Source organism: Diospyros lotus, chromosome 2 (assembly GCF_014633365.1).
Source record: "Diospyros lotus cultivar Yz01 chromosome 2, ASM1463336v1, whole genome shotgun sequence".
Lineage (NCBI taxonomy): Eukaryota > Viridiplantae > Streptophyta > Magnoliopsida > Ericales > Ebenaceae > Diospyros > Diospyros lotus.
Window position 1 is genome coordinate 14,275,850 of NC_068339.1, and position 27,840 is coordinate 14,303,689.

The following is a 27,840-nucleotide window of genomic DNA, read 5'->3' on the forward strand; positions in this document are numbered from 1 at the left end:
TGTGCACTCTCAACCCTTGAATAAAAGCATAAGCATATTGATGTATTAGATTAATAAGAGATTAATTAGAGATATTATAATAAAAATAATAAGAATAACATTTGAGTTTACTAAAGAATACCTGTTAATAGTAACATTGTCAAAATGTAATACTTTATTTGTCCACGCTGCAATAAATTTTTCTTTATAATCATTCAGCCATGTCTTTCTCACATAATCAAGTGCGTCCTCATATGCAAGATACTCAACCATTAAGTCACAAAGCAGGCGTTCATATTCAATCTCAGTGGAGGCAAAAACAAGAAGATTCCAATGTAACATAAACTTATCCCATGTCTTCTTTCTATCAAAAAATTTCTTCCACTTAGCAAACACATTTTTTGATATATGCCACCTACACAATAAGGTAGTCGTAATTGGAAATACTTTATGTATTACATTCATCAATGCTAATTCTCTATCAGTGACAACTACTCCTGAAAATGTATTAGATCTCATCACATTCTTTAATCTCTTCATAGCCCATGTGTAGTTATCCTCGTATTCATGGTTCATAAATGCAAATGCAACAGGAAAAGTTAACTCAATGGATGTCACACCAGCAATCTCAAGAAGTGGATACCTATACCTATTAGTTTTGTATGTACAGTTCATTATTAAGACATGTGGAAATACTTTTAATACATCTATAGATATCGAATGGACCCAAAATAAGTCTGCAATACAATCTGTTGATCCATCGCTTCTATGCCATTCCACACAATTACATTCTCTTAATTTATTCATCAACTGTTGCATTTGTGATCTACCACCTTTATCTATAAGTTTGTATCTTTGACACGTAGTATATATAGTTTTGATAGTAGTCACGTTATTCTCATCCTCTACTTTTAGGGTCATCAAAATATTTATAGGTTTCACGAGATTCTCAGATATTATTTTTAAAATTACTTTATCTTTTTTCTGTAAGCCTCCGTGCATATGAATGTCCGTTCTGTTGAACTAATGGTGCATGGTTGTGCAGTCCACATACAACTTTCAACTCCCACTACTCAAATTTCATATCAAGTAATTCAAATGGACAATCACACTTTTTTGAATCTGTGTACTTGTGTTTTAATTCTCCTATTATTTCTTCTTTCCTTTTGGATGGTCTATACTTCCCACTACGTTCACAAGCAAGACGAATTCTAGGTTTTTTTTCAGGACCCCCACATTCTGAAACTCTTGATTACAATCACAATTCCATTTTCTTTTTCAATTTTCTTAGTCCATCCAATGAGTGCTTTTCTAGTATCAAATAGCTAATACAAGACAAAACATTTAGATATATTTTGTCTCTAATTAAACTAATTATTTCAAAAAAATTATTAAAAATATATGATACCTGATTAGTAGTAAACTGTTGAATAACATCAAATTGCTGAATTGCACAATTGGATTCCTATAAGAAAAAATTAATAAAATAAAACTAAGATTCGAAACCCTAATTAGAAAAACACACACGTCCTGAAGGCGAGGGTTTGGGGGTTTTTCCCGAACCCTGACATTCGAGAAGCCACAGCTTTCCCGAACCCCAGCATTCAGGAAGGCTAGCTTTTCTCGAAGCTTGCGATTCGGGAAGTACTAGCTTTCTTGAATCGCAAGTTTTGGGAAATAATTTCTTAATTCGTTTTCCAACGGATTCCATTCTCAATACCACCATATTGTTATAAACACAAACACATATTACACTCTTACGAATGCACATTTACAGATTTACCTACCTGTGCGTCATGTTCTTTTTTTAAATAGTTGTTATGTTTTTTCTCAAACTCTTGCTAGTTCTTCGTCAACATTTTAGTGTAGTAATCCATGATCGATCATAAAATGGCTGAGTCGCTGATATTATTTTCAGAGAAAATGGATTTGAGAGAAAATGGATTAGTATGGGTGTAAGTCTAAAATAAGAAGAATGGGAGATTTGAGTAGAAAATAAGTTTGCTTGGGATATGAGCTATTGTGTTAAGAAGAAATTATAGAATTTCGCTGCCAGAGACGGCATGTCAGGTGGGTGGTTGAGTATTGAAGATAAGGGTAAAATTGAATTTTTTTTAAAAATATTTTAAATATATTAAAAAGTAGTTGCAAAGAGTGAAAAGTTGGTTGCGAAATAGAATTTTCCTATCTCTCATGCGGAACGCTAGGGAACACAAAAGAAAAAAATTGTTTGGGCAATTTCTATAATTTTGAAAACGTTGTGGGTCGTTTCCTAAGCGTCCACGATAGGTTAGAGACGGAATTGTTTCCGTCTCTAACTCAAAATTTTTAAACCTCAATTCAATCTCTTTCCCTCATCTTGCAAAAACCCTAAAACGAAAGTCCGCCGCCGCCGTCTTCCTTCCTTCTTCTCGAATATCGATCTCGTCCCCGTCCGGCGAATGGAACTGGAACTTTTGTACCGATTCTCGTCCGCGGTCTGTCGTTCTGTCCAGCTTCGACAGTGACGACCGGCGACTGCAACTCTTGGCTGAGTTGGCTCTTCGATTAGCGACCGGCGGCGTCCATCCAGCTTCTCTCTCTGTATGTATTTATTTCAGTTTCAGCATCACAATGGACCTAAAACTTTGATATATTTTTTCGTTTCTTTAGATAGATTTCGGTGTTTTTATGAAGTTTTTGCCAGTGTTGTTGTGCTGGTAGGCATATGAATTTGTATCAGTGTGGGCGGATTCTGATGTTCTGTCGCTTCTTGTAACCCTAAGTTATGGTGCTGACTTTGATGCTTCAGCAGTTTGGGTATTACCAAGGACAGTAGGGATCTAGTTTTAGCTTGGAGGGATTATAGGGTTAGAAGGTGATAGAAGCAAGCTTTGATTTTGGTTTCAAATGTCCTGTTGTGGTCAATTTGGCAAGAAAAATAAGTTTGTCCGAGTGAAATATTATTTGTCTTGCATGGTTGATTAGTTGGAAGTAACTGGATCAGTCCATTTTATGGGTTTTATTTTACCCGTTTGGCAGATGTTTAAAACATGACTATTTTCATTTCAGAAGAAAAGAAAATGCAAGGGTGATCCAAAAATCTTTCTTCTTAATTTCTTTTGCCAAGTTCAAAAATACTCAACTTAAGCTTCCCATAGTTAGAGTGCTCTGATCAGTATTGCTTTATAAATCTAGATTAAAGATAGCATTTATGGTGCAGTATCTTGCGTGTTTGTTACATGTTAGTTGAACTTGTCTTGATATTGAATTGTTGTCGCTATTGGTGGTATGCGTTGCATTTACGCTGTTGTCATTATTGGTGAGTTGGTATCATTCAGAATAGGCTGTCGACTGAGATTCTATTATGTGCATCAAGAAAGATCTAATCGTTTATGCTTTTAGCAAAATTTAACTCATGTCTGTGCTTTGAAAAATAATAGTGCACTACAAAAAGAAAGGGAAAGATCCCAAAAGGATCAAACTATTTATGGTCCTAAGTATCAACTACGTGGAAAAACAAAAGGCACAGGGTTGTGATGTTTAATGTATGCAATCTTTGCCTATCACATTTTCTTTGCTTTTTGGTCTCTAGAATTGAACATTGAATCAAAACCCCTGGCAACCATGGTCACCCATGCCTTAAGTTTTTTCTGGTAGCTAAATTTTCTGAAGTTTGTAATGTTATGTTAGTTTTTCTTTTCATCTCGCAATTTTAGATTGTATGAATCCTTTATCTTGGTTAACAACCTTTTCCTTGCTTTTCACCAAAAGCCTTTTTCTTTTATCCTATTTGTTCCTTTGAGACCATGGTCCTTGCATTTTTTTTCTATTAGCATTTGACTAGTGATTCTCATTATAGTGTGTGCAATGCCTCGCCTCTCTAGAATGTTATTGGGTTATTTATTTAAGTGATTTTCTTTTATTTTTTTAAATTAAGAATCACGTATAACCCACCAAGAGTTTGACCTTATCTTAATTAGGATCAACCTGAAACCACATGATAATTAATTATAATCTTGGTTATTCTTATTTACTTGTCATTAACCTCACGTAGACCTAACTAAAGTTAATTAACCCAACCAAGGTTAACTTGATGAAATTTGGGTTAATCTGAGCCACCCATGGTTAAGCTAATTCACGTCAACCTATTTTTCTTATTTTATAATAAATCGTGCTTTCCTCTAATTTACAGATCTCTACTACTATTGGCAAAAAAGAAAATTTACATAACCAACCAAATATCAATAGAAGTACAATATCTTTTGCCTAAGTGTATTATATATCTAAGACTAAAAAATCTTTAGACCATTAAAGATCCTTGCATATGTATATGGCAACAGATTTAGCTCCCTACAATCATTTGCATCAACGATTATGCAAAAACAGCACTAACTGCTCAACTCATACGAGCCTGCTAGTGCTAAGTAAGTTATATAAATACCATGATGCTTCGAATGTAGCATGTTAAATTAGGATAACATACAGTCTTAAAGTCTTCAATCCAGGCCTCTTAATGCTCCATCTGCGTGTGTGTGGTAATGATAACCACATGAGCTGTGGACAATAAGACATGCATGTTATGCAACACACAACATATGATATGACCCATGTGCATGTGAGAAACACTATCATAAATGCTGTCATGCATTTTCACAAATATAGTAGCTAGCATATAATCTTTATACAGCAATAAACAGTGTAACTATAAAATTGTGGTGCAATGAGACAACATCTAATGCGTGCATATAACAACCATTACATGCATTATCTTCCCCATTCCATGGTCTCAACTGATTTTTTTTTTTGTCAAAAGTAATTTCTATCAAGCTCTTTCCTTCAACTCCGTCATTACTCTCCTCACCTTGAAATGGAAAACTGACACAAGACATCTCCTAAATATTAACACTAATGCCCTTTTCTAAATTCTCTGTTTAAATATATATATATGTGTGCATGTATATATATATATATAAAATAGTTAGCATTCAAATAACGAAAGACTGAAACATAATTACCATAATAAAGGTTTGTTGCTGATGTAAAGACTAATTTTCTATGCAACTGCATACTCACTTATATTTCTATTATGATAGGAACCCTGATAGAAATCCAAACAACAATCAAATATCAATAGCTATCAATACTTTTCAGCAAGAAAACAAGAACAATCCAGGGCATTCGAGAGGCCCTTACTCTCCCAATTCTTCTATCAAAAACCAGCTACCCTCTCCCTCTTCTTCTCAGCTATTTATACCTCTCCTCTGCCCCCTTTCTAACCGAATTCCCTTATACATGCAGATTATCCCCTCAGCATGTGGATTACAAAACTACCCCCCATGCACACATGCTGGTTGTAACAACCTGCATGTGTTAATTCCCTATTCTAACCTTCATGCATGCTGCTGTGTTTGTGGCGTCTTTGGTAGGTCCGGTACACCGGTGGCCTATAATATTATTAGCTCCTTCAGCTCTCAATTCAAATATAATATGCATGGAATTTCCAAGTGAGCTTTTCATCCCTCAGTCCAATATAATATCCAAGATCATGTGTTGATGGCAATTGGAAGTGATTCAATTCAATATAATATCCAAAAGAAACTCCAAAGAAATAATATCCCACTCAATATAATATTAAAGGAAATTCTAAACCAATTCATAATTCAATATAATATTCAAGAAAATTCTTGACCAACAGAGTGAGAATTCTTACTTTCTCAGATTTTTCTTCTACTTGCTTTGTCCCACCCCTTAGCTTTCCTTTGTTTTTGATTTTGCTCAATTGAGTGGCCCACTGTGTATATATACATATATATAATCTTTGCCTACCAGCATCCCATTTCATCCATCACACCACATTAGCTCATTTCTATAGTATGGCCCAGTTCCTCTGCAGGAAAATGGAGAAATTTCTTCATAGAGCTCTCTAACGCCATGGACAGAACATTTCCTTTTGTAGCAGGTGATTAGGATTCTATCCTGCTATTATTTCCCAATTCCCACAGTCCTCCATTCTCAGCAAGCACCTTCATCTCTCTCATCACCAACAATTCACGCAGCCCCCCCCCCCCCCCCCTCCCCCCCCCCCCTTCCCTGGAACCCATATCTAGTAACTTCAACTGCTCATCTCTTTCCTATTTTCTTCCTGCTCCCTCAAAGGTTTCCTCTAGTTTTATTATTTTTTTCCCCTTTCTCATAATGATAGGGTCTTCCTGAAACTTCTGGTCCAGCTAGTTTGCCAACTTTTATGGAATTCAAACAAACTAATAGTGCAGCGGAGCACTGCCATCTTGCACATTCAGTTTACGAACAGAGGCTCCCTCGCTGTTCTGGTTTCTGAAAGGGTCCTCTTCAATAAAGATCACTCCCTGAACAGCAGCATCCTCTGCTAGAAATACCACTTTTCTGCTGGTCTTTGCTGCTGCATCTTGACTCGTGTGTAGATATGCACCTATATATATACACACGTGCAAGCTAAACCAAGGTAGGGACTTAAGTGCACAATTCTTTCTCTCTTTCTACATGGCAAGACATGCAAATGAAAGGCCTTGCATATGGTGGATGTAGCAGTTTATGGCCACCCCAAGCTTTGGAGGTAAGGGCCACCCAACTTAAAATTTGTGAGAGGATAAAAACAGTAAAGGATTGGTATCATCTCCATCCATGGACCATGACAACATCAGTGTCATGACCCTGAGAGTATTATTGTAATGATAGTACTATTGTAACTGTGGAGTGAATAAGCCTATTGTATTAGGTGGTTACAACTTTACTTGATTGTACCTATTTAGTTTTGATATTTCAAACCGAGGGAAGTAGCCTATAAAAGGCCATGTGCAAGAGGATGGGAATCATTAATGAGAATATTGATTCTTTCCCTCTAACTTCTTTTCCCTCTGTCTTTGTCTCTCTCCCTCTTTCAAATTCTCCCTCCAAATTCTACATCCCTTCTATAATTCCAGAATTGGCCGTCTCAGATTCGAGGCTTGACAATCAGTTATCTTCATTTATGACCATCACATGAAACTTTTCCCTATGAAAATGGTGTTGGAACATTATCTCATCATTCCTTTGCTAGAGGGTTGCGTTGGGAAAGGCATCCAAGTGTAAAACTTTTCCATATTGTTCTTTTGTATGGATTTGTATTGTGACTGTTGTGTTTGCCTCGAGTTTGTTCAATAGAAGATCAGTAAATACTAGAGATGCATCGGCTAGAAGATTAGATCATTAGGCTTAAAATACCAAGTGTAATATACTTAGTATTTTGGGGGTCTAATTGTAATATCCCAATGATAGTTGGTTACATTGGGTGTCTGCCCTTTCTATAAATAAGAGGGCATGGGATGCAGTCGAGAGGCAACCTAAGGAGAGAGTTTCTATTTCATCTATGATCAAGTATTGATTTCATTCTTAAGAAAGAAAGGCTGAGTGATCAGAATTTAGTCTCGTGTATTCTTGAGAGAAGAAATGTTTTGTACTCGGGGATATAGATGAGGGTTAGAAACTGATGTACTGATCGGTTTAATCTAAATAAAGATTGCTTTGTGTGGGTGTTGGATTGTTGGATGTAGGTTTGCTTAAGGGCATTCCGAACTAGGATAAATCTCGTCTCTTGTTGGTTTGATTTATCTTTTTGTAATTTCATTTTTCATTCTATTTTGTCTGATTACTTAATTGGTTTCTAATTCCGTGAGTGTGTAAGGATTTGAGTGGGAGTTCTCTTCGGTTTGGTCCTGGTTTGAAAGTCCTAATATCAACTGTGACTATTGTCAATGTGTTTAGAAGTCAATTAACATTATGAATGTCATGACACTGACCCTAACTTGGTTAGGACAAGAAGCAGTCATGATGATGATATATAGTTAATCAAAGGTGCCTTTTATTATTTCAGTCATGCATCTTCTCTTTACTGTAGTGGAGAGTTTTTGGGTTGCATTTCCTTTAACTTTGACATGTGGGGTGATTTGATATGTTCCCATCTCTGCTTTGCATACTTGCCGCTCTAATGAAGATGGCAAACATGAATGGAATATGGTGTAAACATCATCCAACCGATGGCATGCATCCTTGCTATGCTATTTTTCTGTAGCTATTAGATTGTCTCCATACTTATCTATCTATCTCGATCTCTTTAACCCTTACCCGTGTGGCTATGAGTTAACTTCTAATTTTTCTTTATGCATTGCTTTTATTTCCCAAAGGCAAGGACTGCCACACCTTTAGCTTACTCTAACCACTGTTCTAATTTAATTTTAACAACTTATTTTAGCAATATTAAGATCATCCTTCATGTTATCTGGGTAAGGGTCCTAACAGTATACAGTTACACATTTATATATACTCCTATTAATTTCATGTAACTCAAAATAAAACATGGCACCCATGGCATCAATTTGCGAAATATCTTATGAAAAAAATTGATGATCTATAAGGAGCGCGGTGTTATAGTGTGTGTAAATTAATTAATGATTCTCGTATTAATGCTTCACAAGCATATGATATTTTTCAGTCACCTTTCCTGCAACACGTTCCATTTTCTTGGCATCCTTATAGATAAAAGGAACTGTTTGACAAAACAATGATGCATGTTAGGAAAAAGAAAAATAGAACTAAACAAAAGAAAATGTTAAATGATATGAAAGGGGACCTTTGAAAGCCAATGTATAACCAATATTACCCACATTCTGAATATTTATCAAACCTTGAAAGACAGTGATGGAGTGACTACAGGGTCAGCTCATGTTTATCTTGATATATAGGAATTAAACATAATTCTTTAGCTTATGATTAAATTGAGTTTAAATGAAGTTCAACCAGTTATATTCAAGCTTGACCCTTAATACTAACCTTAATCTTCATAAGTTGCAATCAAAATATGAAGGGACTAGTTTATGTTGAGAACTAGCTGTTGGCCATTGATTCAATCATCTGTATGCTCCAACAAAAAAACCTGTCAAATGTCAAATTCTTCAATAGATCAGTATTGTTACATATTGACTGTTAATTCAAACTTGAACATTTTAAAAACAATTGCTCCCTCTATGGAGGCTTGATCCAATTATGCTGGTGTGCTGTAGTGTTTTTACTGCTGTTGGTTTACAGCTTTCCTTATGCTTTTGTTTTACCTGGATACAAATATGTTACTTTTAATCATATAATATTGATTGAACCCCTAGTTATCAACTGTGAATCACCGCTGCTAGTTTGATGTTTTAGTTCTGTGTTTGGTTTGGATTTTATGGCTATAGTTTTCATTCTTCATGACAATAACATTATTAAGTACCCATGTCAAACTTGATAGAACTGGCTGTTAGTTCTGACTTGTAGGGGAAGCAAAACTTGATAATAGATTCCTTGTGTCTGAAGAGAGACTTCAGTTAAAACTCTGATGGAATTGCTTATAGTTAATATAATGTTCAAATCTGTAAATGAATCTTACTTGCATGAGTATCTGCGCTGAGGGAACAGTAAATAGGATGTGTTGGTTTACATGTGCAATTAAGGATTTTGAGACTGTTCAATTTGATCTTGTAGAATAAGAAAAATTAAAAAGAATGTTGTTTCAAGAACTTGTATGTGCGATTGACTCAATACTTTGTGGGAATTGAAGTTTGGTAGACCGCATGTGCATGGTAATTTTCTCATAATACTTCTGAGGTTCATTGCATTAGTTTATGTTTAGGCGGTTCTCTCATTTCTTTTAATTCCAGATTTCACTAGTCAAACTCATGTTTGAATTGCCAATGGTACTGTTATTTATTGGATGGTTTCTTATACTATATATCCTGTCATGATATTATTCAAGCATATCTATTCAAGGGTTGTAGATTCCTTTTTTTCTTTCTTTTTAAGCTATGAATGCTTTTTTATTTATGATTTTCATTTTTCGGAAGACATGTATCTGCACAATTAAAGTGGCTTGTAAACTCTAGTTACTTAGTGGTTTGTCAAACAAATGGCTGGAAGAGGACACCTACCATCGACATTTGAGAGACGATATGCCCAGGCCCCAGGAATGATGCGGCGTCCATTATCTGGGATGGGTCCTGCTGGTCATCACCCTTTGGGAGTTTTTCCTCGTGAGCATTTGGAGAGTGACATGGCTATTCAGGAGGAAGAAATGGAACAGCTTGCTAGGGGGAACGAGATACTAGCTGCCTCTCACGCGGCCATGAGGCAAGAGCTTGTTGCTGTGCAGCAAGAAATTGAAGCAGTTAAAGCACATATAAGAAGTACTGAAACTGAGAGTGATATCCAAATTAGGGTTTTGCTTGAAAAGAGTGCAAAAATGGAAGCTAAGATGAGAGCTGTGGATGGTCGTAAAAAAGATCTGCAGCAGGCGCACATGGAGGCGCGGAGCCTAGCGACAACTAGAGAAGATTTAACTGCTCAAATTCGACAGGCCACTGATGAATTGGATAAAGCCAATGCAGATCTTAAAACTCTATCAGAAATGAAGGCTGAACTTGATCGTAGTAGGGAAGAGCATCAGAGGTTACGGTGAGTAAATGAAAGTGTTTATATTCTTAGATTGTTTTTTTTTTTTTTTCCTGCATGCTCTTAGTTTTTTTTTTTTTTCCCCTTTTCTAGAATTCTTGTAACTGCCACAACAATTATGTAGATGAACAACAAATATAGGTACAGACAATCTGCTTATATGCCTGCCTTGTAAAAACACGCATCTAATAGGATCGAAACAAGAAGTCCCTCTCCAAATCCTAGTGGAATAGATTAGCCTTCTCTATGTGTTAAGGGCTAAGATGCTCCAATGGAGACCTAGGTACAGAAATGGACACAAGATAAGACAACTCAGGAAAAAATTAGGATAGGACATGATAATGTCGGATGAGATTAGAAGATTCAAAGTGAGCATAACAGATGGATAGAGGCCAAGGATAAAGGAAGAAGTGCACGATTTGAAGTTTAAATTAGATAGATAATTCTAAAAGTTTAAAGTTAGATCTTGTTCCTATTTTTTAGGAGATAAATCTTCCTAGTTTCTGAGAGATAAATAACCTAAATTTTCTCCTACTTTATAGGAGAACAAGTAGGATGTAAGCTGTATATATTTCTGCCCTTGTGTTCAATAGAAATCAATCAAGCTTTTGAGGTTCTTAGCTTGTTTCACGGTATCAGTGCACTGTTCCGATCCTAAACAGCATTGAAGTATTGGCTGTTTACAAGATCATGGCCGAAGCCCAACAAAATCCAACCCTAATCAAATCCTTAGCCACAAGTTCTTTGAGCACCATTCCTCCTCATCCTCCTCCAAATTTTTCCACAAATTCTATTGATAATCATCCTCAACAAATTACTCAACACAAGTTGAATAGGAGTAATTTTAGAGAGTGGTTTCAATCGGTGATGCTGGTGATTAAAGGAAAAGGCAAAGCAGGGTACCTAATTGGTTCTGTCCCCACTCCACCAACAACTGCAGCCACTTATGGCATTTGGGAGGCGGAAAACTCAACTATCATGGCATGTTTAATAAATTCTATGGAGCCAAGAATTGACAGAACATACCTTTTCTATAAGACAACAAAAGGAGATATGAGATTCAGTCCAAGAGATGTACTCAGACTTGGAAAACTCCTCCCAATGTTTTGAAATCAGGTCAGCCATTAGAACAACCAAACAAGGTAATCTCAGTGTTACTAATATTTTAACATTTTGGTGGAATTATGGCTTGAAATGGACCTGTTTCATATGGTTAGTTGGGAATCCCCAGCTAATAGTAACAAATACAATAAGATGATGGAAAAGGATCATATTTTTGATTTTCTACATGGCCTCAACATTGATTTGGATTAAGTTTGGGGAAGGATTTTGGGTACAAAGCCCTTACCATCTCGTAGAGAAGTATTTGCAAAAGTAAGGAGAGAAGAAAGTAGATGTAAGGTAATGCTTCAACAACTAAATGATCCTATCCTAAACCATCAGAATTCGGCTCTTACTACTGTCAAACAGGGGAGATCTTATCAAAGAATCAAGGAAAGGAAAAATTGTGGTGTGAGCATTGTAAGAAACCCTACCGTACAAAAGAGACATGTAGGAAGATTCATTGCAAACTAGCTAATTGGAAGCCTTGAATTAGAAATGAAATCTTGAGATCAGCCTATGCTGCCGAAGTTTCTACTGAAACCAAAAATAACACAAACCTGAACCTCTCCAAAGAGCCGATCCAAGCCTTATATAGGTTGCTTAATCAAGGTATCACTCCATCAAGTTCTCCTAATCCTCAGCCCATAACATCCATGGCCTTGCAAGGTAATTCTCAATACTACTCCCTAATTTCAAAAAGGCTTCCTAAGAATGTGTGGATAGTGGATACTGGTGCATTGGATCATATGTCAAGTTTTGCAAATCTAATGATTGAATATACACCTTGTGACTCCTTTATTGATATCTCTATGGCTGATGGCACAACCTCTCCTGCCTTGGGACTTGGAACAGTATGTGTTTCACAACTAAGGCTAAAATTTGTCCTACATGTGCTGAGATAACAATGCAATCTACTATCAGTTAGTAGGGTAACTAAGGATATGAATTGCAGTGTAACATTTTTCCCATCCTATTGTTTGTTTCAAGATTAAGCATCGAGGAGGATGATTGGTAGTGCTAAGTCTAGGGATGGTCTTTACTATATGGTAGGGGATCTTCCCAATTCTTCTACAAATAAAACTATTCTAAATGTAACAACTAATGCCAAAGTCTTGTTATGGCATAAACGTTTAGGATACCCTAGTTTTCCTTACCTAAAATCCTTGTATCATGAAATTTTCATCAATAAAGAACAAGTTTTTTCATGTGAACAGTGCACTCTTGCAAAACAACCTAGATCTCACCACTCTATTCAGCCCTATAAGCCCTAACATTCATTGATGACCATTCCAGAGCTTGTTGGGTGTACCTAATGGAGGAAAAATTAGAAGCTAGTGGCATTTTCAAAAGATTTCACAAATTCATTTTGAATATGTTCCAAACTTCTATTCATATCTTTTGAACTGATAATGACCGAAAGTATTTTTCTCATGACTTCACTAACTACTTGTCTGAATATGGTATTTTTCATCAAAGATCATATCCATACACATCCCAACAAAATGGGGTGGTTGAAAAGAAAAATAGACAACTCCTAGAGGTGGTTAGAGCTATGATGTTTACTACTAATATTCCACATTTCTATTGGGGGGAAGCTATTCTAACAATTGTCTATTTGATCAATCGTCTCCCAATTAAAACCTTGCAATTCCAAACCCCTCTCAGCATCCTTTGTGATATGTATCCAAATGCTTCCTTTCTCTCTTCAATTGATCCTAAGGTATTTGAATGCATTGTGTACGTTCACAACGATAGTCTCTCTCGGACCAAATTAGACCCCAAGGCTCTCAAGTGTATCATTATTGGGTATTCTTTGTTCCAAAAAGGATACAAGTGCTATTGTCCTACAAACAAAAAATTCTTTGTGTCCACGGATGTCACATTCTATGAGGATCTTCCATTTTATCAATCTAATGCTTCTCGAGAGGTAAGTAATGAACCAAATTGGGATCCTCTCATTTCACTTCCCCCTCTTGATCCTACATTGCCAGTATGTTCTCAAGGGGGAGCATCCTCAGCATCAATTCCTGACAACACACCGACTTACCCTCCTCGTTCTAATTCCTCTGATCTTCATGCTCTTAATTCTCCTTTTGATTCTCCTATAACCTCTAAACCTAAGATGACAGTTTCTATCCCTCATTATTCCCCAAATTCAGTAGGCAACAATTCTCTGCTTGTTTACTCCAGACGACCTAAAGGTAGAGATGTCAAAAGGGTCTGCCCGACTTGGGTTGGCCCACGGGCTTTTTAGACTGGTCGGGCCTGGTCCGACCTTTTTTGTCGTGGGTAGGGCCCGACCTGGCCCAGAGGGAGGGCTGGGCCAGGCCAGCCGGTGGGCTAGAGGGCCAAGTCGGGCCCTTAGCCCACAGGGCCTAACGGGCCAGGCTCGGTGGGCCTGGCCCACAGGCCCTGGTAAGCTGGGCCCATCGAGCCCAACCCTTTTTTTCTTTTTTAAATAATTTTTAAAAAAATAATGCATATATAAATATCAAAATAATGCATATATAAAAACCAATTTTTTTTCTTTTTTTCCTTTTAAAACAATTTTCTATCTTAAGCTTTAAATATTATTTCATCATTTTATATTTCAAAATTCTACATGCCTTGTAAATATAGAAATGATAGTCCATTTACAGAAAAATATAGAAATGTTTTAATAAATGATTTTTCGTTAACCATAGGGCCTAACCGGCCGGGCCCATAAGGTCCCAACGGGCTGGGCCGGGCCGTGGGCCCAAATTCTTTGGCCCGACCCGTTTGAATAGTGACAGGTCGGGCCATCCTGGCTGCTCGACCCTTTTGACATCTCTACCTAAAGGCCATCAGGAACCTTAGTATAGCTATCACTTCCAGAGGCTGGTCCATCAAAGGATATTGTTGTTCACAACACTGACAACAAAACTAAAAGGGGGGATGATATGGATTGGGCTGTTCCTATAGCTCTACGAAAAGGGATAACATCATGCGTCAAGTACTCTATTTCTAACCATTTGACTTATACAAAATTGTCTCCTCAATTCAGAGGATTTGTTGCAAAAATTGACAGCATTGAAATTCCGAAAAATATTCGAAGTGCTATGAATGATCCTAAATGGAAGTCTGTTGTTATGGAAGAAATGACTGCCCTAGTTGGAAATGATACTTTGGATATTGTGAAATTGTCTCCGAACAAGAAGGTAGTTGGATGTAAGTAGGTATTTATCGTGAAACATAATGCAGATGAGAGTGTTGAAAGATATAAGGATAGATTGGTGGCCCAAGGGTTTACACAAACCTATGGGATTGACTATGAGGAGACTTTTGCTTCCGTTGCTAAGCTTAATTCCGTTCGGGTATTACTTTCTATTGCTATTAATTTAGAGTGGCCCCCTATTCCAATTTGACATTAAAAATGCCTTTCTTAATGGGGATTTGGATGAGGAAATATATATGAAGGTCCTCCCAGGGTTTGAGCATGAAGTTGATGGTGGAAATATTTGTAAACTTAAAAGGTCTCTATATGGTTTAAAGCAGTCTCCAAGGGTTTGTTTCAAGAAATTCAACATGACCCTAAACCGATTAAGGTATAAACAAGGACAAACAAACCATACCTTGTTTATAAAACCCACAGCAAATGGAAAGAAATTTGTACTAATTGTCTATATTGATGATATTATTGTGATAGGGGATGATATGCAGGAAATTGAAAACTTGAAGAAGCAATTGAAGGCTGAATTTGAAGTTAAAGACCTAGGGAGCATGAGATACTTCCTAGGAATGGAGGTGGTTTAGAGCAAAGAAGGCCTATTCATTTGACAAAGGGATTATACACTCAATCTACTAAAAGATACAGGAATGTTAGGATGTAGACTTGCTAGGACTCCCTTAGAAAAAGGCTGGAAGTTTAAAGAAAAAGATGATACTCCTGTAGAAAAAGAGAGGTACCAAGGTTGGTTGGGAGGCTGATTTATTTGTCACTTACTAAGCCAGACATAGCCCATGCAGTAAGTGTAATTAGTCAGTATATGCATTCTCCTACTCAAAGGCATATGAATGCTGTGTTTCATGTTCTAAGATATCTCAAAGGGACACCTGGAAAATGTTTAATGTTCCAGAAAATTAAGAAAAGGGGAATTGAAGGCTTTGTTGATGTAGATTGGGTAGGGTCTCGTGAGGATAGCCGGTCAACTTCTGGTTATTGTATCAAGTTGTGGGGAAATGTGGTCAACGATTGTAGTAACCAAAGAGCATAATATATATGTGGTAGTTTTCTTTATTTAGTTCAACGATTGTAGTAACCAAAGAACATTAAAAGAACTGGGAAAGTAAAACTAGTTCAGTGAGAAGATATCATTCAATCTACAGTAATGATAATGTGCAAAAGCACTACTCCCATATAAAAATTCCATTGAAATCCTAATAATGCTGAGTTAAACATCATATAACATATAAAAAAGGAACCATTTTCTTTTGAGTAATAATTAGACTCGATTGTGTTTTTCCTTTTCCGCCTAAAAACTTATTATAGACGTAGACAATTTTGAGGTATGTCATGTTCATGCTATGTACTGTGGGATGTAATGCTCAAGCCATATACATATGTCTATTCCGTTTCTTAGAGCTGTTAAAAATAAAAAATATAATATAAAATAAGTAACCATCTGATGCAAGCGGAACTCTTTCCTGAATTAGAAACTCTAACCTCAAGGGTGGCAAACAATAATTGGTGTCTGTAGTTTTTGAACACCATACTAAGCCTCTCTTTCTTTTTAGTGTAGTTGCTCTGCTTTCACCCCTTCCTTCCATACCAATAATCCTGGAGCGCTCTGCATTACTGCACAATTTGTATACTAGTAGTTACATATACACATATTCTGGAACTTCAGTTTCCAGATGGCCTGAAATGCTTTAGTTCATCTGCATGAAACTTATTTTTGTTTATTCTCCATGCAAAAAGGACTACATTTGAGCATGAAAAACGCATCAACATGGAGAAAGTGGAGGAACTGCGAGCTGCAGAGAAAAAACTGGTGGGCATGGCAAGAGAGGTGGAAATGTTGCGTGCTGCAATTTCAGATGCTGAGAATAGAGCACGCTGTAAGTTTTCTTGCTTATTTGTAACATGTCTGAAATGTTTCCTTTAACTTGAGCTGTCAATGGGTATTCCGGATATGCAGCACCAAACCGCTACGGTATGACATACAAGCATGGCGGTCCTCTTTATCCACCTTCTATACAAAACAGCGGTGCCTATGGATATAGCGATCGCTATCGACGACAAGACGGTCAGATGGGTATTGGGGCTGCATCAGAGGGAATGATCCCATATGCTGGTGGCAGCAGAGCAGCTGCTTCTGGTGGTGCCGGTGGTTCAACCGTACCCGGTGCTGGTGGGGCTTCCGCCTGGGGAGGAGCTTATGAAGCCCCGCCCCACCCGTAGGTGATGCTCTTAATTGCTTCCATTAGAGACTGTAGCTAGCCATAGATTCCTGCCTTTTGCCCAAACTTGCTATTAGTAGAGTCTTCATAGTTAGCCGGTTTTCCTATATATGCAAAAAATTTATGCCCATTTCAGCGAAAAATCTTCTCTTGTAAATTTTCTGTACATGATGCATATGGTTTAATGTTTATTATCTATATGCTCTAAAAGCATGAAAATGCCGCCTATGGTGCTTGCCTGCTTCCGATGGTAGGTTAAATTCACCTTATTTTCTCAGCTTATTTGTACCCCGCCAGCGTTTGAGGACAAATTAGTGTGTTAGATTGTGCTGTGGTTCTTTTGTTTGCCTGATTCCTATATTGTTGTTATGATTAATTACGTACAGGATATAATTAGGGCAAGTGCTTTGCTTGGCTTGGCTTGACCTTCGTTGTGCTGCCTCGTGTTATGCTTTGTTGTGTGTGTAGTGACGATAAATGAGCGTTGCTAAAAGGAGTGGTTGCTAATTGAGTATTGTGTTATATTTATTAATGTTAAAATAAAATTGTTCTTGTTAGAGGTATAATTAGATTCGGTTGTGTTTTTGTTTTACTGCCTACAAACTTATTATAGTTAGTAAATTACAAAATTAGGTATAAATATTTAATTTGAATCGGATCAAGCATTTTGAACTGAATCCTCATTTGGCCCTCATATTTACACATCGTGCAGGGGATAAATGGGATTTTACCCCATTTCACCTAATACGCTATACTGCAAGGCGCAATTGGAAATTTCATCCCATTCGACTCAACATTAATGTAACTAAATAACACCATCGTTAGGCACACCATTTAGTTATGTAAAACTAGGACACATCGCACATGTCCCGGAACTTTTAATAAGCATCTATGTTTGAAAAAAATATAAAATTAATCTTCATCAGTCATCTTAACTAAATATCGGGATTGGTTTTATTGTGTGTAATATAATGTACGATTTTGTTCGGTTGTCAACGTCAAATAATTTTTATATTATCTGATACAAGCAAAATGAAAGGCAGGGGTGGAGGCCTCATAGGGGATGTGGGACTCCCTTGCATTTCACGTTAGGCAACATAATAGGACCATACAATGTAAGGGCTGAATTCAAATTTGACCAAATAAATGTATAATTTTTTTTTTGTATTTTTTATAAAAAAATATATTTGTAACTATTCAAACAAACTAATTACATTCTATAGCTATTTTTATATAAGATACCAAAAATACTCTTAATGAGATTTTAAAATAAAAAATCCTACTATTCTTAGTCTCATTTACTAAAATACCCTTATCTTTTTCATATAACCTTTCTTTTCTCTCTTCTTCTCACATTCACGTTATTTTCTTTCTCTCCATTGTCAAACTATCCAAACTCAGTCATTCTTCATACATTCAATCTTTTTACTTGTTGGGTCATTTAATCTTCTTTATCAATTGTAGCGACCTCATTGAAGTCCCATTCAACAAGTTTCTTTCTCTCCAACAAATAATTTCATCCAATCTTAAGGTATCTATTCGATTTGTATTTGTTTTATTTTTTTAAAATAATTTTTGTGTTCACATTGCTTATTAAGGTTGTGTAGAATGATTGTAATTGTGAGTAGAACATATTTTGATATATATCATTCCAAATTTGCACTAATTTGGGTAAAAAAAAAAAAAAAATTCAAAACTGCACATCGTTAACGAGTTTTGTGGGCGATAACAGTTGATCGGGCTCAGTGGGGGAACAAAGCCCGATAGGTCTTTGTGGGGGAACAAAACCCGATCGGGCTTTGTTCCCCCACTAAGCCCAATTATGATTTTTGTTGCCCACAAATTCGATATGATTTTTATATATATTATTTTTAAAATAATATGAGTATTTTGTTAAATAATTTAATATTATATATGAGTAAAATAATATAATTTAATATAATATATTTATTTTTATCATATTATTTAACAAAATTTGACTTCTTGAGCATTTGTGCCTAAATGTGTTATGTTAAAATCCTCCAATGTCTTTTATAAATTTTTTAAATATTTTTCTTAAACTACATATGAAAAATTATCATGACTTGGTTGTTGGTTTATAAGTCAAAAATCATGTTTAATTGTACAAATCATCTTTTTAGAAAAAGAAAATAAAATACAAATCTCAAAAAATAAATAAACTTACTTACTTATAGTTATGACTTGGTTTAATGAGGAAATGAACCCGATTTGGGTGTGTGTGGGTCCGTTGCATCTATGGTAATGGTGAGACTAATTTTTTCTTCCTTTCAATCTTGCAGCAATGGTCATCGTGTGGAACGAGGAATGGAATGATAATAAGTATATTGGGGGTAATAGGATCTGTGCGGGAATCTACAAAAATACTACTTTTACTCAATTGGTTGAGATTATGTACACGGTGACGGGAATTGATAAAACAAGGTACAACATCACCATTCATTTTGTAACGGAACACTCAAGCGAACTTCCAGTTACCAAGTTCCCTATCAAGGACGACTATGGTGTCAAGTTTATTATGTGCGATGACAGAAAATATAAAGTGATGTATGTTGATATGATTTGTAAAGATGTTGGAGTTTGTAACCTACGTAGTGGTGGTAATCAAGATTCAGGTGCCGTTCCATTTACACCCGCACGTAGTCCACTGCAAAATGATGATTTTGGTACATATGGTATGGGTGATTTATCAGATGACGCTCCAGACACGGATGATGATTATGATAATGAAACTGATGATAATAGTGGCGATAACGATGGTGATAATAGTGATGGTGGTGGTGATGAAAGAGGAGTGAGTTCGGAGTACCCAGAAGTAAGATTTTCAGGTTCACAATTTGAGGACAACCATTTACAAAGAAACTGGATCGTTCCTGGTGTAAAAAATTATGCAATTGAGGAAACAAGACTCGAAGTGTCAATTCCATACCAGGGTGATCTTTTATACATGGGTGTACTCTTTAAAAGTAAATAGGAACTAATTTTGGCATTTGGACAATATTGTGTTGATGTGAAGATGGACTATCAAGTCAGACGTTCATGCACAATTCGATTTGAGGCTAGTTGCAAGGATGTGAACTGCAAATTTATGCTTCGTGCAAGATGCAGACCCGGTTGTTCGTTTTGGCATGTGGTGAAATTCATGCCGAATCACACGTGTATTTCGGACGTCTACGATTCACATTTTCGAAATGTGAAAGCTATTGTCATTGAAAGTTTATTCTCTGAAAGAGTGGCGAGTAGTGAATATACACCTAGAATGCTAATGGGGGAGTTGCTGGAGCAACATGATGTGCAGATTATGTACAGTAAAGTTTGGAGGTCTTTACAACATGCAAAGAGACTTACTTATGGTAATGCAGATGAATCATATCAACAACTACCCTCATATTTTCACATGTTAAAAGAAACAAATCCTGATAGTATCGCGGCAATAGAGACAGATGAAAATAATTATTTTTTATATTCATTTTTTGCACTCGAAGCTTGCCTTCATGGTTTCCGATCTTACATAAGACCGGTTGTTACCGTTGATGCCACACATTTGAAAGGTGAAAACAAATGGGTGATATTCGTTGCCACTTGCAAAGATGGGGAGGAAATGATTTATCCCATCGCTTTTGGATTTGGAGATAGTGCGTCTGACAGATCATGGATATGGTTTTTGACGAAATTGAGAGAGGCTATCGGAGTGTGAGAAGATTTAGTCATTGTTTCTGATCATCACCAAAGCATTGCGAATGCGATGAGTCATGTCTTCCTTTCTGTCCCACATGTTTTTTGTTTCTTCCACCTTAAGCAAAACTTGAAGAAATGTTATAGACAATGAAAAGATATGATGACTGCATTCTACCCTGCAGCATACAGCTAGACCACAATAGAGTGTGATACATATTTGGCAGAAATATAGTCGATGCATTCTCAGACTCATCTGACATTGATGGAAGCAAGACCGGAAAAGTGGTCACGTGCATATTGTCCAAGAAGAAGATATTCCATGATGACCACCAACATTGCCGAGTCTCTCAATAAATGCATGATGAAAGTACGTCGGTTGCCTATAACAAGTGCACATGAATTTTTGAGACATATGCTTCAGAAATGGTTTAGTGATAGGCGTGCTGCAGCTGCCAGACTCGAAACCATTGTGACTTCCGCTGCAGTGGCATATGTCAACTTGGTGCATGTCAAAACATTAGACTGAGGATGTCGTGTAGTTCCTATAATACAAGGAAACAAATACCTCGTGCAACATGCAAAGGAAGGCGATGGGATAGTTGACATTGTTGCGAGTACATGCAGTTGTTGCAAGTGGGACATTGATCAAATGCCATGTTTTCATGCAATTACTGCTAGCATGTATCATGGTTTGACTTTTATTTGCGTATTATGTTCGTAATTTAGTGTGATATGTTAACACTATGTGTTTCTTTGCCTTATGCGACAGTTTCATGAGGGTGTACTACCATATGCTTTGCCATTCATATTATATCGCATATTGGGTCAGACGCGCATATGCACCTCCCATCAATCTTCTCCCTAACAAGGCCGCTTGGGTTCTTCCAGTGTATGTTAGACAGATGGTTATACTTCCACCTGTGCAAAGAAGACAACCGGGTAGACCGAGAAATTGTCGGATTCCTTCCATGGGGAAGCTTGTCAAAAAAAAATGTGAAAAATGTGTTGAACTAGGACACAACAGTCTTGGTTGCCCTAATGAAAGGACTTCCTTCATTGGAGAGTCGAGCACAGCCACTACTCCGGAATCTAGGGACGCTGCTAGGGCCTCTGCAAGGGCAAGCCGAAAATGTAGCATTTGCAAAGAGACTGGACACATTCGTCGTCAGTGCCCTATATAGTTGTCAATTCCAAGTGATGATAATATTGTCAATGATGAAAACAATCAATAGACATTAACTCATTCAGGTATGATATAATGTTATCACATATGTTATCAATAGTTGTTAGATCGTTTGTGAAAAAAAAAAAAAAAAACATGTTTTTTACTCGCAAAGTGTTAATGGAATTTTTACTGACCATATATCCTCTGTGTTTCAGCAATGCTCAAAAATCACTGGCACGATACAAAAAGGATGACAACATCAATCAAATCTCTTTTTGTCAGGGGTTCAGAAATGAATATTATTTTTTACATTAATATTTGAAATTGGGATTTATTCATATTTGTAATCTTTCAGTTTCCTTTATCTAAACTCATAATTAATGATTGACAGGTTGTGTTGTAGTATGTTATTGAGCAGAGAACTGAGTATATAATGTAGTTTCAATGGCCCAGAAACAAGGGAGACTTTACTAAATTTTTTTGAAATATAAATTACTAACAACATTGGACTAAAATGATGCAATGATAATACTAAAAAATTAGAATGTAAGTTCTTAACAATCACTATTATTTGAGACTACTACTGGGAAACTTAAAAAAGAATTCAATTGAAAAAAAAAATCGGGCTTTGTGGGCCACAAAACCCGGCCATCGGGTTTTGTGGGCCACGAAACCCGGCCACGGGCTTTGTGGCCCATGAAGCTCAAAAATGATTTTTTTTTAATTTTTCTTGATTTTTCTTCAAATTAATATGTTCCATTAGCACTAAAATGATGTCTTTTAATGTTATTTGGGTAAGCCGAATGTATATATCACAACAAAGTCATTATTTTTCACTTTGTGTGAGGATGTCCATCCACCATCAACACAACCAACACATGATCAATTGCTACTAATAATATTGGACAAAACAAGATAATAACGCTATGATAATAAACTTACTCAAAAATTAGAGTGTATCTTTTTAATAATCACTATTATTTGAGACTATATTAGTGGGAAATTTCAAAAAAAATTCAATTGCAAAAAAAAAAAAAAAAAGGGCTTTGTGGCCCACAAAACCTGGCAATCGGGCTTTGTGGCCTACGAAGCCCGAAAATGATTTTTTTTAATTTTTCTTGATTTTTCTTCAAATTAGTATGTTCCATTAGCACTTAAATGATGTCTTTTAATGTTATTTGGGTAAGCCCCAATGTAAATATCATAACAACGTCATTATTTTTCACTTTGTGTGAGGATGTTCATCCACCATCAACACAACTAACACATGATCAATTGCTATTAATAATATTGGACAAAGCAAGATAATAACGCTATGATAATAAACTTGTTCAAAAATTAGAGTGTATCTTCTTAACAATCACTATTATTTGAGATTATACTAGTGGGAAACTTCAACAAAAAAATTCAATTGCAAAAAAAAAAAAAAAAAAAAATCGGACTTTGTGGGCCACAAAACCCGGCCATCGGGTTTTGTTTGCTACGAAACCTGGCCATCGGGCTTTGTGGCCCACGAAGCCCGAAAATGATTTTTTTAATTTTTTTTTGATTTTTCTTCAAATTAATATGTTCCATTAGCACTAAAATGATGTCTTTTAATGTTATTTGGGTAAGCCCGAATGTATATATTACAACAAAGTCATTATTTTTCACTTTGTGTGAGGATGTCCATCCACCATCAACACAACCAACACATGATCAATTGCTACTAATAAAATTGGACAAAGCAAGATAATAACGCTATGATAATAAACTTGCTCAAAAATTAGAGTGTATCTTCTTAACAATCACTATTATTTGAGACTATACTAGTGGGAAACTTTAAAAAAATTCAATTGCAAAAAAAAAAAAAAAAAAAAAAAAAAATCCAGCTTTGTGGGCCACAAAACCCGGCCATCGGGTTTTGTTGGCCACGAAACCCAACGATCGGGCTTTGTGGCCCACGAAACCCGAAAATGAATTTTTTTAATTTTTCTTGATTTTTCTTCAAATTAGTATGTTCCATTAGTACTAAAATGATGTCTTTTTATGTTTCTTGGGTAAGCCCGAATGTATATATCACAATAACGTCTTTATTTTTCACTTTGTGTGAGGAACAACTTCAAAAAATTCATTTGTCATTTCCAAGTTTTTCTTTTTTTCTCTCAATCTATGGGTTCCACTAACACTAAAATGATTTCTTGTTACGTTGTTCGAGTTAGTTGAAGGTAGAATGCACAACAAATACATGATGAATTGTTCTAACTACTAACATTTGACTAACATGATGTAATGATCTTCAAATTACCCCACAAGTGTAATTTAAAAATTTTGATGGAGTCTCCCTTGTTTCTTGGACATTGAACTTGCATTAGAGACTCAGTCTCTATGTCCAACAACATAATAACACGACAATATTTACTATCACAGCATTAGAGATTCAGTCTCTTTTCCCAACAACATACTGCCACCACAACCACTTATCCTTTACCCTCAATAACATCGCAAACCACATTTCATCAAGTGAGCAATACACAATTTGCTATACCTATACAAAAATATACAACATTTGAACTAGATGAAAATAAAAACACAAAACGAAGAATCTTCTAATCTATTGATCTACAAGTATACTACCGTGCTATGTCTATACAAAAATATTCCAATCTGTCTCCGGAGGGTACGTACATCCACAGTCTGGTGCATCTACCAGTGATTCTCATTATGCCTCAGTATGTCCTCGACGTATTTGATAACGTAGCACCCGCAGCTGGCCCTGTATTAGACATAACACACATTGGCAGTATAACCATATTTTCATGAAAATTGACTCTGTAATATAATTTAAATTAATTTACCCATCCGGTTGTTGAGGTAACTTATGAGGATAAGTATTCTCCACTTCCCAATCTCTATCTAGCGTCGCAGTTGTAGTTATATGTTTATAATATGCAGCTTTCTTTAGTAGAATGGGTAACAAGCTCACAAGTGGTTGTATAGTTTCAGCCTTGCTCCTATGACTGTCTTCATTCATGGCATTGGAGTCATATATGACAATTCTCATATCTTTCAAGCAAATCTTTAAGAGAAACCAATGAGAATTCGCTACATTACAAGGGAGCAACACCTGTATTTTATTTTAATACGTTAGTCGTATGGAAATAAATAAATAAATCATTAAATAGAATGAATTAAGACTTACATAATCGACCATCCACCAAGGGAGACTCCCGTCAGTGCGCCCGTCGACGAAACGGTCCACTCTTTCGGGACAGATGCGATAGAAGGCGCAAAAACCCTCATGTTGCCCCCGTACTCCTTTTCCCAAAATCTTACCATGGATGCCTGAAAAATAAAATAAAATAAAATAAAAATATTAGTCATAGACTAAATTAAGATGCAAAAAAAAAAAAAAAAAAAAAGAGTAGTGCAAACTCACAAAAAGCGAGATTGACATGATAGTGTAGTTTGTGTCATATTGACGCTGAGACTGTATACGTCTCAGGAAACACATGTAACTATCGATATGGTAACCCTCCAACCAGTTGGCCTCATTCTCTATGTTTCGGAGATTATCCGGTGTTAGGTTGAGAATGAAACCGGTGTGAAGATTACAACAACCAAGAAAAATAAGAGTAAGAATATATTGTTGATACAAATAGAAAAAATGTAAATATTGTTACTTACCTAATATTTTCGTTGGAACCTATGAACTCAATATAGCCCTCAGGAGGCATTGTCTCCATGTCCGGCGGCATTGGGTGTAGTACCGGCGGCGTCGGGTCCACGTCCGACCCCTCTAAAGCGGCATCATTCTTTCTCCTTTTATATTTTGTTGGATCGGTGGAGGGTGACCGACGAAACTGCGATGACAATCTATCTCGCATAGGTCTCCTGTCGACCCTAACCACTTCCTCCTCCTATAGTTGAACAAAACCTAATTGTTACAAAATAGTATTTTAGAATGAAGTAAAAAGTATAAAAATAAATTTGGAACTTACTCTAGATGTAGATGCCTGCTCCTCATCGTGATGATCAAGATCTACCTGATCACCACCCTGGGACTGCTCATGAGCATGATCGCTGTGATCTAGGGAAATATGCGGGATGCGTAGATGAGCACATAGTGCTGCCTGCCCCTTCTCTAGTGCTGCTTGCCCCCTCTCTAGTGATTCTTGCGCCCTCTCTAGTCTCAACAATTGTGTCCTCACTTGACTCATTTCTCCATCTATTCTCCGCAACATATCTAGAGTTTGTTTCAACATTTCGGTGATCTACAAAAGGCAAACAAAAAATATATAAATAATTACAAAAAATATAAAATTATTATTATAATAAAAATCATACTCTTACCTCGTATTGTCCGTGGTGTGAATTATCAGGGAATCTTGCCTCCTTCTTATCCTTCTCCCCTTTTCCCTCTTATAAAAAATATATAAATAATTACAAAAAATATAAATTAAAACTATTATTATAATAAAAATCATACCCCTTCCTCGTATTGTCCGTGGCGTGAACTATCAGGGAATCTTGCCTCCTCCTTATCCTTCTCCTCCTATAAAAATATATAAACAATTACAAAAAATATAAATTAAAACCATTATTATAATAAAAATCATATCCCTACCTCGTATTGTCCGTAGTGCGAACTATCAGGGAATCTTGCCTCTTTCTTATCCTTCTCCTCCCTATTCTCTTCATTTTCTTCCTCATCTAAATGTATCCTACTTGCCTTGTCCTCATCCCCGCCATTCTCTTCCTCCTCTTCACCCCATCTACCCCCAAATTTATAGACGTCGACCCCAATCGAGTGTTGAGGGTTAAAAGATCTCCAAAAATTCATTTCCCGCTCATCATCAGTGGGCTCAAGAGTCGGACTCGATCCTCGTGCCTGCAAAATTGTATTATTTAGATAGATATGATTTAAAAATAAACGAAATTTAGAGGTAAGTTGCACACTTCCTTTCTTCCTAAGACAGTTGTCGTAATTTTTTATTTGTGGTCTTTTTTTAGATAGCCATTTTCTGTATCTTGGAATGTCTGCGTCGGACAGACTGACGGCCCATTTATTCTGAATCCATGGGAACGTTTCGATCAACCACCACTGTAGAGAGCAAAAAAAAAAAAAAAAAAAAAAAATTAAAAAACAAAACAAACAATTAGTTACTGTAGAAAAATCATATACAATAAGGAGAGAGTACCTGAAATGCCCATACAAAACCATAAATGTTGATTTTCTTCCCATTTTCAGTAGTCAATTTTCTTTCTTTCGTGGCCAACCGGATGTAATGTTGACTCTTACTGTAGACATACGTACCCTAAGGGAACATCTCAAATGCTTGTAAATCATCGACCATAGTCCACAAGAAATCATCCACATGCCCGCGCTCATCTTGGCCCAACAAAAACATGTCGACCACAGCAATGTAAATCAGTTTCAGGGCATCATCTGAAACCATGTCCTCTCTAGTACTAATAAGTAGTTCAAAGTCGTCTCCAGTCACCCCCTTCTTATGTTGTGGAAATAGTTGAGCACGTAAACTCTCCGGCTCAACAGGTTTCGGTTCAAGGATTTCCCTATCAATAGCCCCAAATTGGAGTCCACTAATAAGTATGAACTCCTGCCTCCCGTACCTATATGGTGTGCTGCCAATCTCGAACCACATCTCATCGTGGCGGGCACCCAAAAATGTCACATTCTTAAGTAGAACATGATATATCAATTGTGGTGCAGTCAAATGGAGGGACAAAGGCATCTTCAAGAAATGTCCTAATGGGCCCTGTAGGAATCTATCCAATAACTTGTATCAGTCTAGAGCACGACGCATCGCCTCAAGGTGTTTGATCCCACAATGAGTAGTAACTCGCATTCCGGGCGGTAATATCCGGTGAGCATGAACATAAGTAAATTTTATAGTTTGTTGTTAAGCCATCTGTAAGAAAAAAAAATACAAAAACAACAATTGTCTTAGCCAGTGACCATGTAAAAGCACAAGTAAAAGAAGAAGAAACCCAATTGT

The 27,840-nt window shown here is 36.5% G+C and overlaps 2 protein-coding genes across 4 annotated transcripts; both read left to right on the forward strand.

Moving 5' to 3' along the window:
- Window positions 1-2,304: 2,304 nt before the first annotated feature.
- On the forward strand, window positions 2,305-17,178 carry LOC127794499 (protein FLX-like 4). Of its 3 annotated transcripts, none has more exons than XM_052325651.1 (4): window positions 2,305-2,562; window positions 9,852-10,458; window positions 16,499-16,638; window positions 16,719-17,178. In XM_052325651.1, exons 2-4 carry the CDS (start codon window positions 9,914-9,916, stop codon window positions 16,979-16,981), a joined length of 948 nt encoding a protein of 315 aa, XP_052181611.1. In that variant the 5' UTR covers window positions 2,305-2,562; window positions 9,852-9,913; the 3' UTR covers window positions 16,982-17,178. The 3 variants fall into 3 exon arrangements, with proteins under 3 accessions (XP_052181611.1, XP_052181612.1, XP_052181610.1); XM_052325650.1 differs by having other exon boundaries at window positions 2,306-2,562; window positions 9,891-10,458; XM_052325652.1 differs by having other exon boundaries at window positions 2,305-10,458.
- A 2,104-nt stretch (window positions 17,179-19,282) lies between these two features.
- On the forward strand, window positions 19,283-21,857 carry LOC127794657 (uncharacterized). The gene is made up of 3 exons (XM_052325905.1): window positions 19,283-19,876; window positions 20,015-20,691; window positions 21,446-21,857. Exons 1-3 carry the CDS (start codon window positions 19,283-19,285, stop codon window positions 21,855-21,857), a joined length of 1,683 nt encoding a protein of 560 aa, XP_052181865.1.
- The last annotated feature ends 5,983 nt before the right edge of the window (window positions 21,858-27,840 follow it).

Bases quoted from the DNA above. Each gene is read 5' to 3' on its own strand.
- LOC127794499 (XM_052325652.1), top strand. From the start codon at position 9,914: ATGGCTGGAAGAGGACACCTACCATCGACATTTGAGAGACGATATGCC. The intron at 10,459-16,498 runs GTGAGTAAATGA...CCATGCAAAAAG, and splicing joins GAAGAGCATCAGAGGTTACG to GACTACATTTGAGCATGAAA. The intron at 16,639-16,718 runs GTAAGTTTTCTT...CCGGATATGCAG, and splicing joins TGCTGAGAATAGAGCACGCT to CACCAAACCGCTACGGTATG.
- LOC127794657 (XM_052325905.1), top strand. From the start codon at position 19,283: ATGGTCATCGTGTGGAACGAGGAATGGAATGATAATAAGTATATTGGG. The intron at 19,877-20,014 runs GTAAAAAATTAT...GTTGATGTGAAG, and splicing joins GAAACTGGATCGTTCCTGGT to ATGGACTATCAAGTCAGACG. The intron at 20,692-21,445 runs GTGAGAAGATTT...CTTATGCGACAG, and splicing joins TTGAGAGAGGCTATCGGAGT to TTTCATGAGGGTGTACTACC.